General features: G+C 40.4%; 1 protein-coding gene across 4 annotated transcripts in view; it reads right to left on the bottom strand.

Annotated features, from left to right (window-relative positions):
* The window catches only part of VPS13B (vacuolar protein sorting 13 homolog B), a 481,062-nt gene that overhangs the window by 7,510 nt on the left and 457,314 nt on the right, over positions 1-16,238 (bottom strand). For all 4 annotated transcript variants that reach the window (XM_048068672.2, XM_048068671.2, XM_048068670.2 and 1 more), the window contains 5 exons: positions 12,184-12,360; positions 11,106-11,276; positions 3,995-4,171; positions 1,428-1,530; positions 533-782 (listed from right to left, as the gene is read on the bottom strand). In XM_048068672.2, coding sequence (XP_047924629.2) covers positions 533-782; positions 1,428-1,530; positions 3,995-4,171; positions 11,106-11,276; positions 12,184-12,360 — 878 coding nt within the window. The remainder of the gene's footprint in view (positions 1-532; positions 783-1,427; positions 1,531-3,994; positions 4,172-11,105; positions 11,277-12,183; positions 12,361-16,238) is intronic.

The following is a 16,238-nucleotide window of genomic DNA, read 5'->3' as shown; positions in this document are numbered from 1 at the left end:
GGAGGCAGATTTAAGGAACTAAACACAGCTGGCAGCCAAGAAAGAGCTCTGCATTGAAACTGGGGAGATAAGAAACATGCTGAAAAGAGGGAGCATCAGCATTACTGAACTGTTAAAACAGAATTCACAGAATAATAAAAGGAACTGTTCTCACTGTGACTCTGTAGGCATAGGCAGCAACTCTAACTTGCAAATAATAAACACCTGACACACAGGAAGCTAGTCCTGAGATCCTCTTCAGAAACGAGGAGGTGATTACCAAAAAACCTACAGTTCTGCTTTTTCCCTCGGAAAATTGCTGTCACAGATGTTCGATTTCTTGGTCAATAAGAGGACAGAAGAGAGGAGACATGTCCCTTTCATCCAAAGGGCAACCCAGTCAACAATGAGGCGTGTGAAATCAACAGGTCCCCTGGTTTGGCACTTAAATCTCTGGCCTCCCAAACCCAAGGTGAGTGTGTGTGCCCATTGCTAAATGCATCACCCCCCACTGTAACTTTATCTTTGGATGAAAATCTTACTCAGTCTTTACCTCCACATCACAAGGCACCCTCTGTTGTTTTAGCTGCACCTTCAGCAGGTCTTTTTGCTGATCATCTTCCAGACAATCAATTTCAGTCACAGGGAACGCCTGCTGCTGCGTGTCTTCACTGATACTGACCACAAAGAGCACCTCTGAGGTGAGCAGCAAGCAGCCTTCATGCTGCTGGCCTGATCCACTCACAATCATGACATCTAGGGCCATATGGACTTCTGGCCTCCCTAGAGATTGCAGCATTTTCCTGTGTTACCAAAGAAAAAAAAAAGTTAAAAAAAGAGGTAGTCAGTGTTAGGCACTGGATCCTTGAGGACTTCTTTTGATCACTAATGTTCTTACTTAAGCCTGTAGCTATTGCCTACAAATACAAAATAAGCCATGGAGTATATTCCAAATCTCCATTACTGAAAGATGTAAGACTTAAGATTTAGAGGATAAATGCGAAAATGTTATTTATCAAAACTCCTTAATCATTCAATGCAAAATTGGCTAATAACCATGCTAGGTCAGCCTATTTCCCATCCTAATAGAAAAATTACCCTGAGAAGCGGCTTACAAATTCAGCACAGAAAATAAAGCTATCTTCACTAACAGCTGTTTCTGGAGATGTGCAGTATTTTTCTTGGGCTCAGTGCAATGATAAATAAGTAAGAGCTCACTGAATGCCATTAAATAAAGATCAGCTCTGTAGTTCCAAAGCTGGAAGCAGATCAGCAGCCCATCATTTGCAGATTGGGTTTCTATGCACTACCTTTGTGTTTAATGTTCCTAAACAAACTGCCATAACTCAGCCTTTCCTAGGGAAGCAGCCTGTTAACTTGACCACAGGCCAGAACCTATTAATAAACAATGTGGATGTAAAAATGAGCAAGTGTCTAAATAATTTTACCAGACATATTTGACGTGGCTATTTGGAGCCTGCTCAACATGTTGATCATTTGGATGAGAGCGCTGCTTGGGAAGCTGAGAAAGTCCAGCTCCATGCAAAATACCTGTGGTAAGAGAATTTAAGTTTTTTAGTAGTTGTTTTCTACAAAACAGCTACATGTTGTAGTGATGTCATCTGTTTAGAGCAGTTCATAAAACAGTGCAGATCCAAAATGATGTCACATCCTTGGAAGCTGTAGTCAAGATAATTCATTAAATATTACAATGCAAGAGTTGTGCACTTAACCCCAGTGATCTTACATTAGCAAGAAACAAAAAAAACAACAACCTACCACTGCATGTTCTAAAAATCAGCCATACACTTGCAATTAGGAGAAACATAATGCTCCTGAGAGACATCATTTCATAGTAGGATCGGACACATCACTTACAATTTATGTATAAAAAATCAAGACCGTTGTTAACTTTCTTGCTTAATATTAAAATACTTCCACATACATGTCACGATCGGTACAAATTAGAAGGAAAGTTTGCCTAGATACTGTATTTAAATGTTCAGTTACTTAATCCAGCTGTTAAACACAGATCCATACACATTTATGAGATCTCCCGGGGCATCTGGTTTATTGTGAATTCTTCTCAGTGCCAACACAGAATGGAGACTACAAGAAGCAGTTAAACAGGTTTCTAAATAGACTATCCAAAGCTGAAGATGATACAGTACGTATGCTTTCAGATGGCTTGTAAACTTTTAAAAATGAGGTATGGTCACCAGAAAGAGAAAGAGCGATTGCAAAACATTCACAAATTAAGTAGTTTTATAAATTTTTACAAGAAAGTCAGGAAGTAGGTTAAGCAGTAAGCACCAGTGTTATAAGGTTTAGTGCAAAGTTACTCTTTCATAAACAGAAGATTTTTTCTTTTTTGGTCTAATTAAGCATTCCATTGAAGGAAAAGGCATTTTTTTGCATAAGGGTGTCAATAACTTAGATTCCTTTTTACACAATGGATAATAATTTAAACAAAACATCAGCACTGAAAAAAAACCTTTAATTTTTAACACACATGTTGATGGTAATACTTAAAAGCAGCATCCCAGTTATAACAGTTGGCTTACCGAGGTTCTCAGCATTATGTGAGTGAAAATGTTATTTACAGATGGAGAAAGAGAGAACATGTGTTTATTTCTGTGTGGTCCCCCACCCCTTGGTCCCCCCCAAGAGGCACGGTCCCACTTCCAATCCAGTTGTGGGTAAGAGTTACTTGAACTCTTGTGTTTTCCTCTCACGCACTGTCAGCTATTATTGATACAGTTTTTATGTTTTTTCCTGGCTAACTCTTTTTGTCACATGCTCATGGAAAACATGATGTGTTGTATACCATATCTGCAATGAAAAGTGTCCTTCTACTGTTACAAGCTTCTTGATAAAGACTGCACCGAATAATTCCCCAGTCAACAAAAAGAACGCACTGCCAGCTGACAACAGAAAGAAGCTTCTGATTTTACCAATACAGGTTTTGCACCAATGTTATGCACAATTCAGGAGAACAGATATTATTAGCACTCATACAAACTAGATAAAGTCAAGACAATTATTTTAAGGAAATATAATAATTAAATATTTACTTATTTCTTTCAATAGATTACTTCAATGAACGAGTTTTCAATGTAGTAGAAAGTGAGGAAACAAGATCCTAAACTTAAACTCTAGGAGAACTACTCGTATTCTAAATAACACATCACAAACGTAAATGTGGCTAGTGATTAAAGGCTTAAATCTTCAAGATTTGTCCAGTGCAATGAGTGAAGTAAAATCGATGACATTGTCCTTGTATCAACAGGTGTCCCCTGCCCACTGCTTCTTAAATATCCAGACCGACAGCTTCCATTTCGTGATACTGGAAGCAAAGAAATCGGTGTATTTTGATATTTTGTTCTTGTCTTTTATGGTTCTTGCTGGTTCAGAAGCATCTACTTCAGTCTGAAAGGATTCATCACTACCGCCACTGAGTGCTTAGTCTAGCCCGAAAACCCACCTCTGGTCGTTAGGAGGTTACCCGTGCAAACCAGGGCTGTCCTTGCACAACTCTCCAGATAAAGGGGATGATCCCACTACACGACTCACTTCTTTCTCCCAGGAACATAGCTCCCTCTTTGTGCAGAGATAACCCAACTCCTTCCTTGCTGTAACAAAGCAACCTCAAAATAATGCTGTAATTGGACATAGTGTTGCTCTACTACATTTATGTCAAAAACTCTTTTGTAAGCACATATGTTTCTGTAACTAATTCTTCTGTATTCCAAGGATTACTTCATGCTCTCTGCATTCCGTGTTTCTGTGGCTGTACAAGACTGATCGGTAACACAAGAGAGAAGCACAACATGATGATTTTTAAAGAAAATTAATACAACATTTAAAACTGTTCAGATGTGGCACTTCTAACTCTTTCTCGAAGTCACACAGCTACGAAGCCAAGTAAGTAGACATAGCAGGTTGTGTCTGAAGAGCATTTTAAAGTTCTGGTCATGAAAATTTAAACAGAGATGCTGGGCACAGAGAAACTCACCATAACCTGTCTGGGAGACAAGTTCAGCTGCACCTCCAATTGGCTTTGTAAAGACTCCCATGATTCCTTTGCCCACACCAGAGATAACGCCCTTGGCTTTACGTCCTGCTGAAGCCTGGCCCTCGGACACTCTCTGAAAGTTCTGCATCGGCTGATCTACTATACCAGCAATTGCACCTGAAAAAAAATAATCCCCAGTAATTAGTGAAGATTAACATTCCAGAATAAGAACAAATCTTAATAATACAACTGAGTGCTGTTTGAATTTCAGATGGTAAGCCACCCATCTTATACAGCTATTTAGCAAGCAGCCCAGTAGCTAAACAATCCCTTAGCTTCAGTTTAAGTTAAAACCCTACTTCATTTTTTTTTTAAAATGTATTTTATTTTTTTAAACATTCAGATCACCTGACAGTATGCTTTCATCCTCCGGCTACTTTCTCTAAATGCTTCTGCTGAGTTGGTATAATGTAGCTCATTCTGGGTAGCAATTCTGAAAATGCTGGGCTTGGAATGAAGTCCACCAGTCTTAGTTATGGAAATGAGATTTTCACATAAGCCTGAGATAGAATTCATGAGAATAAAAACTGCCTGTATTCAATAGATCATTTTTATATCCTCTTCCACTGCCAGAAACGTTCATAAGCTAATGCAACTTTTGATATATTACTGAGATTAGCAGAATTAGACTTTGAGACTTTTTGTTACTTTTTTGTGAAAACGATCATATTTTACTTTAATGTGCACAGGTCAAACTTTTACAAGTGACACAGTGACCTTCCCAGCTTTTAGTATCAACAGAGAACTCCAACTTAAATCTTCCTAAATGTAAACAGGTATGTGAGGTGGTACGTTTCTTTGATCTTGAGTTTACTCGAGCCACTTAACCACAGACATGTCTCTACTTATTGTAATTTTGATAGATAAACTATTTGGAAATTGCTAAGAACACAACGATTGGACAAAGTGACATCAGTTAGAAAATGGTTTGCCTTATCCAAAGTTCTTTGCTCAGTGGAAAGCAAGGCTTTGTAGGCTCCTTGGATAGCTCTTAGTATGCAGCTTCTGCTGCAAATATCAAAACAATTATTTAGTGACAGGACTGAGTGTCACCTTGGTAACCAGGCATTTTTACTGCAGCACAGACATCTCTGAAGATACTGCTTTGTATGTGGAAGCAAATCCAGGCACACTTCCACAGCTTCTGACAATCACGGCAGAGGTATTTGGCCCCACATGTTTACCAGCGTGACATACGCTAGTCAGCTCGCCGCTAACCGGTTTTCAGATGGTTTTAGTTACTGTTACTGGATAAACGGAGAAGTTGCTGCCTTCGAACAACAAGAACCAATACTGTACTCGTACACTGGTGTTCTGTCCAAATGAAAGACGAGGATAGTATCCCTGGGATACTATCTATTAGCAATTAATGTAACTTGCATCCCCCATAAATGCGTCCCCCATAAATGCCTCCCTCTCCTCTTAGATGCTGCTTCCAACTCCTGTACGTATACAATTTGCTGATAAATGTATAGCATTTCTTCAGAAAATACCGGTCTACTTTAATGTCATACTCAGTTTTTATTGAGATCACTTGCTGAAGCCAAGTGTTCAGCTGAACATTTACTCTTTGTAAGGCAAAGCTTCCTTAACTTTATGTCATGGAAATGATACAATTTTCTATTCGATTCTGTTTCACTGGTACTTACAGCTGCTCCTGCTGCTTGACTAAAATAATACCCAACACCACATTACACAATTGGGATTGTTTGTTCAGTCTTTTCTTTTGTACAATTGGGATGCATTTGAAGGCATAAAACAATACTTGGTGTTCTGCTAAGTTACAGTATTACATTACCCTGTGACCTCCTTCACCCTATCTATCGAGGTCATCCACAGCAACTGCGCTTTCAGAACAGAAGTTATTGCCTTATTAAATGTAATCCACCTAAGTCCTTGCACTAGTAAATTATTTACTGCAATACACTTGAGCAATGTTATAAGGTAATAATAAATAAGAGCCTACTCCAAGGACCTGTGGTATGCTCCAGGCACTTCTCAGCTGGAATTAGGCCCAGAGGACAAGGAAACAGAATGGAAACTGCTGTGACTGTGTTATATAAGATTATTTATAAAGTACCCAAAATAATATATAGCTTAATTAGCTGGTTGTTTAGTACTTCCACACTTTCTGTTATTCTGCCATTTTCTGCATGCTCTGCATTTCTTTGTTAGGCCACTGCCCTTTCACATGTCAAATCCTTTTGCACGTTGTGTCTTCCTACCTGCAAAAAGTATAACCAATGATCTCTTCCTGCTCTGCACACCCTTTGTAGTCTCTTATCTCCAACTGCAACTCACTGACGTAACTCATTCATTGTGGTGTGGACACTCCCACAAATCACATAATAAACTATAACCGTACTTCTTCAATTTAAGGAGTGGCTGGTCCTAACACACTTGCATGAGGAAGCCAGATCTGTGCAGCTGCTTCCCTGTACACATCATGTATGAGCAGAGGGAAAAAAAATAATTAAAAAAAAGGTCAAAGACTGAGCAACCTCAAAACCCAACAGCAGTGAGATAATGGTGACACATGTGAGGTTCACTACATCTCCTTGCGCCAGAAACTGTGCGAAGCAGATATCCCATGGTATTCATGTGGCTTCTTTCTTTCTAATGTAAAGTTAGTGGAAGAAGCACCATGCTGGATGGACTTACCACAAAAGGTCTCTCCCCTTAGTCTTCTGTTGGGCATGAGGTACATGTAGTGGTTCCTCCATTCCCAGTCTTACCCTCATAGTCTAGAGAGAGCTGTGGCATCCTACCATTGTTCCCATCTCTTCTTTTTCTCTTCTCTTCTTTTTCTCTTCTCTTCTTTTTCTCTTCTCTTCTTTTTCTCTTCTCTTCTTTTCTCTCTTCTCTTCTCTTCTCTTCTCTTCTCTTCTCTTCTCTTCTCTTCTCTTCTCTTCTCTTCTCTTCTTTCTCTTCTCTTCTCTTCTCTTCTCTTCTCTTCTCTTCTCTTCTCTTCTCTTCTCTTCTCTTCTCTTCTCTTCTCTTCTCTTCTCTTCTCTTCTCTTCTCTTCTCTTCTCTTCTCTTCTCTTCGCCTCACCCTATATTCTTCTCTTTTCTTCCCTTTCCTTTTCCTTTTTCTCTTTTTTTTTCTTACTTTTTCTATTCTTTTATTTTCTCTTTTCTTTTCAAGAAATGGTTCCCCATTTTTCTTTCCTTCCTTACCCTAGGCATTCAATTTTATATGCATGTCCACATATGTACACACACATTATGCATGTATAAAGAAAACCTCAATAAAATTAAACACCAAAGCAACAAAACAAAAACATATTCTTCTATTACTGGACCAAAGAAGTTCCAGCAACACCGTAACATCTGCTAAACATCAGCTAAACTCTAGTTAATACATGTTGCTCAGTAAGCATAAAAAAGATACTTTGATAACTACAAAATTCAGATAGTCCAGAAGTATATCACTGTATTACTTCAAGAAGAATTTGATTACTGGCAGCAACTCTGGTTCCTGCTCAGATTGACAATATTTGGTGATCGTAGCAAAAGCATGGCTTACAGAATTCAGTAAAGCGTGGTTTGCTTGCAACAAACTCTTTTGGACCAAGAAATAATTGGAAAATATTCCCAATCCCCCACCAGGAGAAACTGGCCATGCTTTGTCATGAGGCTGGAAGCTAGCAAAACTGAAACTGTTTCTGTTCCTTTTCTTTTCACTGTTGTCCTTCCGAGTTGCCGCAAGTGTTTTATACTGAAAATACAGCTGGAGCGTAGTCTCCTTACAGCAAACACCGCATGAAAATACAGCTAAAATAAAAGAGCACCTGTTGGCTTGCATTAATATATTTGTACAATTAGTGCGTGGAATAGCAAGACCTTCAGGATTGTAGGCAGGCAAACTTAAGGCAGCCCTGACACAGTGATCGTTGCACAGTCAGAACAACAATAACAACCCTTAGTAATAGAAATCTGAACTTCTGCAATCCAGGCTTCTCTACCAGGACAATTACATTGTCACTCAGTATTGCTATTAATTCATTTCCCTAAAAAGCAAGTAGCTTTTAGTAGCACTTTAGACATTGTGAAAGATGTTTTTTTAATATTTGTCTGCTTTTCAGTTATTCAGAAATGACTGACTTCCTAACGGGAGCTACTTCAATATGGTACTTTTCACAAGGATCAGCAGTTGAAAACGAAGCCCATAGTTTCAATGCTCTTTTATACTTACTATTTTACGCTCGACCCTGTCAAGCAAAATACAAAAGATAGTCCCTCGGTGGGGAGTGCCTGTCATCTAAACATTTTAAGTACAATTTCACTCCATTTTTGTCTGATCATATTAAAAAAAACGAAACAAAACAAAAATAACTATCATAAGCTTTTGCTTTTTCACGTACAAATGTGACTAAAATGACCCGGGAGTCTCCCCCAAACTAGAAAAGAAGAAGATAGCCTGCCAAAGATAACAATCAAATCAAACAACACCCTGACAGTGCTTGAGTCATTTAAAACGAGACAGGACAAAGCACTTAAGAATGTACCATGGGGAACAACTTGCACTGAGGAGGAGACAAGAGTACATAATTTTGGACCTGATTCAGCAAAGCTCTTAAGCACACGCTTAAGAGCTTTCCTGAATTGGGGTCACCATGAGCCAGATTTTCAGAAAAATCAGAAATGAAGCTCTTCTTTCTATGTAGATACCACAATGTATTGGTGAACTGTGTACTCTTACATGCCTGTGCCTAGGCATGAAATCTGCATTTGGAATTCTTTAAGCTGCTTGCACGAGTCAGATGGCTTTTTACAAACACGATAGTGCTTTGACTATCCTATAAATCCTTCTTACACTTCTCAATTTTACAATTACAATGTCATAGAAATTATGTCTTCAAAAGGTCTTGCTCTCTGCATTCCTGTACTCATCTGAACTCTTCATGCTTGCGAAGGAAAATAACACAGCAGCTCCTTTTTGTTTCGTTATGTAGGAAGAACCTGGAGGTATTTTTTCAGTAAGCATTTTCATGTTTACTCTGAATATGCTGGTGAAAAAGAGCAGCACGGCAGTAGCTCCCTTCAGTGACTGTTTTTGGGGGAAGGCACAGTATACATTAGGCTAAATGGCCAGGACAGAAACAGCTTTGTAATGCATTTGTAAAAAATTGAAATGTAGGTCTATTCATAATTTAGGTCTCGATGCAATTTATGTGAGTGCTGCTGTGTACACACAGAAAATATTCTTTTAAAAATCAAGTTTAAATTAGAAATTATGCCTAATACAAATTCATTGAAGTATTTCTGATTCTTCCCTTAGTGACAGGTACCATAATTGCCAGTTCCAGTTACGTGTAACCTTGGTTAGTATCTGAATACTTAGCTGTCTGCCATGCTGAGAGTAGAGGCATTTTGAAGTGAGAACTCTCTAAATAATAACAGCAGGAGTAAGGAGAGGATTACAACTTGCAAAGGAGCTCTCTTTAAATGCTAATGTGAAATTCAACATTTCTACTATGAAGTTCAATTTCTTAGGAAAATCAGCGATATTAAAATTCTAAATCTTGTTTTTCTAAACTCAGGCGTTCTCCTGCAGACAACCAAAGCATTGTGTACTGGGACGTATTATACTAGCACAGCATATTTGTGAACGCATCTTACAAGTTCCTGGCTTCCCTGAACAGCAGAAACTTTACATTGCAACAGCCAAAGCCACAAAGTTTTGCTCTGTAGTTCTGGCTGATGCTTTCAGCTCTGAAGGGCTCCGGTGTCGGTGAAGGGGACAGCAACGACGCTATCTTCCTTATTAATAACTGAGCCAAGATCACCAAACCTTTTCACCAGCTCACATACACCAGGCTGACACAGTGCTTCTAAAAGTATAATCTTTCATCCAGTTACTCAACCTGACTGCCCTTAGCCCAATAAAACAAGAAGGAAAAATAAAACCTTCTCTGAGCTGCCTTTGATTTGCAACACCAGTAACAGCTTACTATTGGGGTAGTAGCTACTAATATATGAAATTTCTCCTTTATGCACATTTCTCCCAGGACACTCGCTTTCCAGTTTACAGGCATTATCAAATGACAGTACTTCACATCATCTAATGTTATTGCTTAAAATAATTTCCAGTAACTTAACCCAAACTTGTAACATTTTTACCACTTCCTCTTTGGGGCTTTCAGGGCTGCGGTTGCAAATTTAGGAGTTGTGTACACTACTGAAGATTAGGAAAGAGGACGAATCCTTTCAAGCTTTAGCTCTTCTAACCTTTTGCACTGGACTGCATTTGGTCACTTTGATCTCTAAGGGATTCTTACTCTTTAATATGCACTAAGGAACTGTGCCAAACAATACAATTCTGCATTCTTTTGCTGTGTGACAAATAGAAGTAACCTTGAAAATCCATCCCCTTACGGCAAAACTTCTTTCAGAGATTTTTCCAGTATGGGTTAATTTTCAATTTTTTAGGTACTATTTTGAAATAGTGAGGGTAATCTTCACTTCTAACAAAACCACTTTGATGCTTGATGAATATAATTACACCGAATCAGGATGATCTGGGTCTCTTTGGAAAAGCAGAATTCCTCATCAAAGATTACTTAACATCTGCACTAAGTTCAACTGGTTTTCAAACAAAACCAAGAATCCCCGATATCTACAGTGCATCAAAAACAATCAGTTTTGGAAGGCATTCCTATAACTCGTTGGAAGTAAACACCAGTGTGATGACGTCTTTGTGCTGACTTAGTTACAAGTCACCCTGTCCAATGCAGAATATTCTTTTCTTCTGAGATTTACGCCATGTACCAATGAAAATATTTCACAAAGAAAGAGAGTGCAAACTTGTTCCATATCTGCAATTATTTCATCAGCAAAAAACACACACAGAAGTCACTAAACCTTGCTAAAAACAAATGGTATTTCATATACATACTATGCGACTATTTCACACACAAAAAAACAAACAACAAAAACAAAACAAAACAAAAGAACAGACTCTGCAATTATAACTCACATGTAGAAAAGGCTGATGAGCAGATTAGAAAACAGAATTATCGCTCAAGTTGATATGTAATAGTACGTTACCTAGAAGGCTAATGCCTAAACGAGAGAGCCCTTGTCTCAGTCCTTCTCCCAGACTCTCTGGAAGCTGCCTTCTCCATTCTTCCTGTCTGTTGTAATGTTCCTCATCCAGCGACAGCCTATCCATATTCCGAGCAAGACTTGTTGCCAGATTGGTAATTGACGTCAGTGTACCTAAATACATGGAGATATACATTTGGGTCCGGATCAAAATGCTTTAATTTAAAACATGGAGTTGTTCTATGCCTCACTGAAATACTGTGCTTACGAGCAGAACAGCAAGTCAATTGAAAAGTTGCCCATGTGTAACATTCTTTACTATTTGTTAAGCATCACCACACTGCTTTCTACGGTCCACATCATGCCTTTTACATTAGCCTTCATCAGGTTTGCCCAGCCAGTGGGAAAAGCAACTCATCCGAACATCCTTCCCTAGGTCCCAAACTTCTGTAAATCTAACCTAAACAGCGAGCGGGCGATGGAAAGGTAAACAAATATTTACAGAATGAGCCCGCAAGGATGTCTCCTGAGTCTGAATCACCAGCAAGCAGCTGCAGCTGCCGAGCTGCTGTCTCTGCCGGCCGGCTGAAGCCACGCGATGGCACTGTTTATACAGACTTCACAAAACAAAAGCTGCTTGTGTTTTAAATCCAGATCTGCCCTTCTGTCAAAACCTATCCGCATACTTACACAGTTATGACAACTGTATCTACTTTTTTTCAAAAGAAATAATAAATATGATGAGGCAACACAGTGTAGGATTTCTGATGGTTAGCAGAAGTACAGAACACCTTTAATATTTCTGAAGTTATCACATGAAATACTGGCTGAGCCAAGCTGGATTTCCCAATGGGAGGTTTAAAATTCTGAAGTTTCTGAAACATTCTTACACACTGTAGCTAAGCAGTGATCTGTTTAATACATAAGATGTTATATATGAGCTTTGTTACCCTCCCAGCATTTCGCTGCAGCCTAGCAAGCCAAACAAAGCTGCTAGCAATATTGTTTAAAACTTTTAACACATCCTTTAACAATGCACGACAACAAAGCAGCAGTAGGAGCGACAAAGTGAAAGATCTACCTTTGGAAATGTGTTTTACAAATGACGTTGTTCCTCTGGAAACTCCACTGACAAATGCTCCTGGGCCTCTGGTCAGCCCTTCGTAGGGGAGCCTAAAGAAATCAGCTATGCCGTTTCCTATGCTTCTCACCAGGCTAGCTGGGCTTCCGAGGATTTCCAAAGATCCAACAACCCAGCCTGTATGGAGAAACGAGACAAATGTTACGGCTGCAAAAACTGCAGAAGCAGCAGTTGTGAAAAGGTTATTCCTTAATTCTCCTTTTCACACTAGAATTCATCGCATTATGAACTTCCTTTGAGCAAAACACGGGAAATAACTCATCCACTATGAATTCAGAAATGGCAATCTTTCATACTTCGTAAATCAAAGAAATCCTTTTGGCAAACTCACAAATAGCTTTAGAATGACTTCCTTCCAGGAGCTTCCCGTATTTCTGCTAAAAGTGTGTTAGGGTGGTGGATGCTGGATTCTCACAGCTACGGAGGAACAGTACTGAAAGTTCAGATCGCTTGGTCGGTTTTATATGCTATAAGGCAACGTTGTGATTTCACATCCTTATGTGATAGAATTGTGACAGCAAGTTTATACTGATACAATGTACTGCTTTACAGGAGTGTGGAGGTCAATTGCTTGATGGAGTGTTAGGAAAGGGGATGCAGATTTCTGACAAGTGCTTAAGAAGTTATTTTAAATCCACCCCAACCCTTCTAAGCTGATCATTTTCTTTCAGAGTGTAGTGAAAGCCAGACAAATGTCTTTTTCTCAGTACAGTTGTGTAAACACCAATGACATCTACATGCTGATTAGGTTACTCATAGGGGAGTATTCCCTATGCATATCCCATGAGAGGTATCTGCGGATCTAGTTTCCTATATAAATGCAGGGTTGCCAGCAGCTTGCAGGATGGCCAAGCACACAGCAATTTCTGCGAGCCTTGCTGGAAAGCTGTTTGCAGGTCTTTTCTTTCTCAGGGTGGTTGGCAGCAGATTTATTAGGGAAGTAGTGCTGCATGACTTTTTTTTCGGCGGTCCAGAGAGAGTGATTCAGAAATGGCAATAAACATTAAACGGGAACTGCCTGGTCTTTGAGCCTTGGTATCGTGAATTTCAGCTAGCACTGTCAGATCACCACAAGGCATGACAGGGACAGAAGACTGAAAGATGGACTGATTTGCCTCCTGCTCTCCCGCCGAGGGCCCTTGATCTGTGTTGCCCTCCTCATTCCCATCTCGTCACCGCAAACTCCTGCTATCCAGATGCTGTTCTTGTTTTCTAGTAACCCCTCCCAGTCACTCCTGTGGAAGGCTGAATCATGAAACTGAACAGAAGAGAAAATGTTACTCATATGAAATGAATTAATCTCATACTATCATTCTAAGCTCCCGGAAAATCTATTATTCTTGTTGAATCTGTCCCACATTTCAGCCCTGGCAGGTTGAGAGCTCCGGTACATGCAGTATAAAAAGAGGGAATCGCACTGGACATAAGGGAGAGGGTGGGATGGAGTAGGAAAACAACAAAAAAAAGCACTACTGGCAGCTCAACGAGCAGAGCGGCCACGAGCGCTTCAGCCCCGCCGTGGCGGCCCGGGAGAGGAGTGTCCCACTGGCAGCCCGCTCCTGCTGGGGACCCAGAGGAAGCCAGCGCTCCAGGCTGGGCCTGCTACTCCCTCAGTGTCATATTTGTAACAAATTATACTTGCCACTGTGTGAAGTGATGAAAAGCTGGAGGGGTGGGGAGGCATGTGCAGATGGAAAAGATGCTCTTCCTGCTTTTTCTGATCAATAATATTGCAATAATCCCTTACAAACAGCCATATTTTTTTTTTTTTTTTTTAAATCTTCTTGGCATTCCTGAAGCAGTTGCTTCGTTCCCCGAGGTGTAACTGTCACAGCGCTGTCCCTCAGGCTGAGGCAGGCCGGATGGCGGTGCCTGATAACTGACCCGCTTGCCAGAGGCGGTGACAGGACAGTGTGAGGTGACAGCCCCGGGCTGTGGGACACAGCGGGGCAATGCCCCGCTGCCCTACAACACCTCGAGCAGGCACCGACAGGCCAGGACGCGATAGGCTCCAGCTCCACACACCTGCTTGGCCAGCCAGCGCTTTCAGGCAAGAAAACCAGAATAAAACCAGGAGTGAAGCTGAGAGGGGCTGCCTGGTATCCCGGGGATGGGCTGTTACAGCCTGGCCCCAGCCAGGGAAGCTCTGGAAGCGGTGCACAGCGAGGATGTGCGACCTGCAGTATGGGTGACCCTCCTTGGTCAACACTGAGAGCAAAACTTATGGCTTCCTGCTGCCAGCATGGACAAGCAGACCCGAGGAAGGTGTGGGACTAAGTTGGAATAGAAAAATGAGACATCAGGAGCAATCCCTCAATTCACAAACTCTCTGCTACTTCACAGAAATACAGTACCATGTTAGACTACCATATCCCAAAGTATGCTTCGTAATTATATCCACCAATATGAAATAGTTATGACTATATTAGCTAAAAGTCACTGCATTTCCTTTGTAGACAACTATAGGGCTAGATCTGTATGATACTAATAATATTTTTAAATGGATTTTTGCTAACTTTTAAATAGAAGCCAACATAATTAGAAAAGGATGGGAGATTTCCATTGCAAATTTTGCTAATTTGAGACAAGCAATGCTAATCAGCATATTTGAGAAGAGCTCTCCAGCCTCATTCATTGCTTACCAGACACGGAGTCTGACTGCTCCTCTGCAGCACATGGGGCAGGCAGCCTGATACAACCCCATGAGGAGGTTTCGGGGCAAATCCTGTGCCCTGCACAGGGTGGCAATGGTCTTGCACACAGCTAGGGGTAAAACAGGAGTGTATCCCACAGGGAGCACAGGCACAGCTGTATGGGAATACTGTGTGCAGATGCTACAATGATTTATGCATGGGGCAGAGGTGACGAGAATGGGGTCAAACACCCCCTCATCTTGGAGAAGACTAACATGGTTTAAATGTAGCAGAGTGACCCCTCTTCCACGAGAGTCCAGTCCAAGAACTGTAACTCACCTGACAGTGAGGAAAAGATTCAGGGCTTGCAAACCATATAAAGCTTTCTACACTTTTTTTTCCACCTTTTTAACTTTGTTGAAACAGTCAGACTTTTGACAAGTGTCACAAACGTTTCGAAATAAAGCAGTTGCTTTGTCTGCCCAGGCAAACACTTATATACAAAATTCACCATTTTAATAATGGTAACCCCTTTCAAAAATACATGTTAGTTTTAATGTTCTGAGAATGATATAATTAATGACTAAATATAAGGTTATGTGCTTTTCTGAAGAGAAGTTCCACTGAAGCAAACCTTATTTCTTACTACCTAAATTTGCTTGATTTCAGCTATGTTATGCGCCCAAAGTAAGGGGTGGCCTCTGCACTGCAGCACTCTGCAAGAGTAGCACAGGAGGAAAGACCAATATCAGGCTCAGGAATCTGTAACTAGCATATGTGCTTCACCTGGGATGTTGCAAATGAAAAGCCAATATAACCCCAATTTCCTGCTGCAGTCTATCACCACTTGTAGCACCACTCCCATCCAGTTGTGGGGAGGCAAATTCACACTGGGGACCACAACTGGCCACAGTTTCACTCTTAATTAACAAGAAAACAGATCTCCCCTTTTCTACTATGGGATTTGACTGTAAAATAAATCCAAACAAGTAGCAAAAAGCAAAACCTGCAAATTTTGCAAGCAACTACATATGAAAATAATGAAACCATGTTCAATGTTATGGTGCCCAACTGTACACACAGTACTCTGCATAATCAGCTATGCAAGTCAGATACATGCACAGTGAAATACCAGATCAGGAACTCACTATTTCTATTTATAAATACCTGAAATGCATGTGTACAATTTGGGCAATCATGCACAGAAAACTGGTCACAGCTATGCTTGCAGCACAAATGGAAGAATCAGGTTTTCAGAAAATCAATATGCAGGAAAATAAAACCTACGTTTCAGTGTGGAGTATGTTACTTGTGTGCGATTGTGGAGGGGCTTCCTCCTTTTTCAGGTAAAAATTATGTTGT

This window comes from Anser cygnoides, chromosome 2, assembly GCF_040182565.1.
Source record: "Anser cygnoides isolate HZ-2024a breed goose chromosome 2, Taihu_goose_T2T_genome, whole genome shotgun sequence".
Taxonomy (NCBI): Eukaryota; Metazoa; Chordata; class Aves; order Anseriformes; family Anatidae; genus Anser; species Anser cygnoides.
This window is presented reverse-complemented; position numbering and strand designations above follow the sequence as displayed.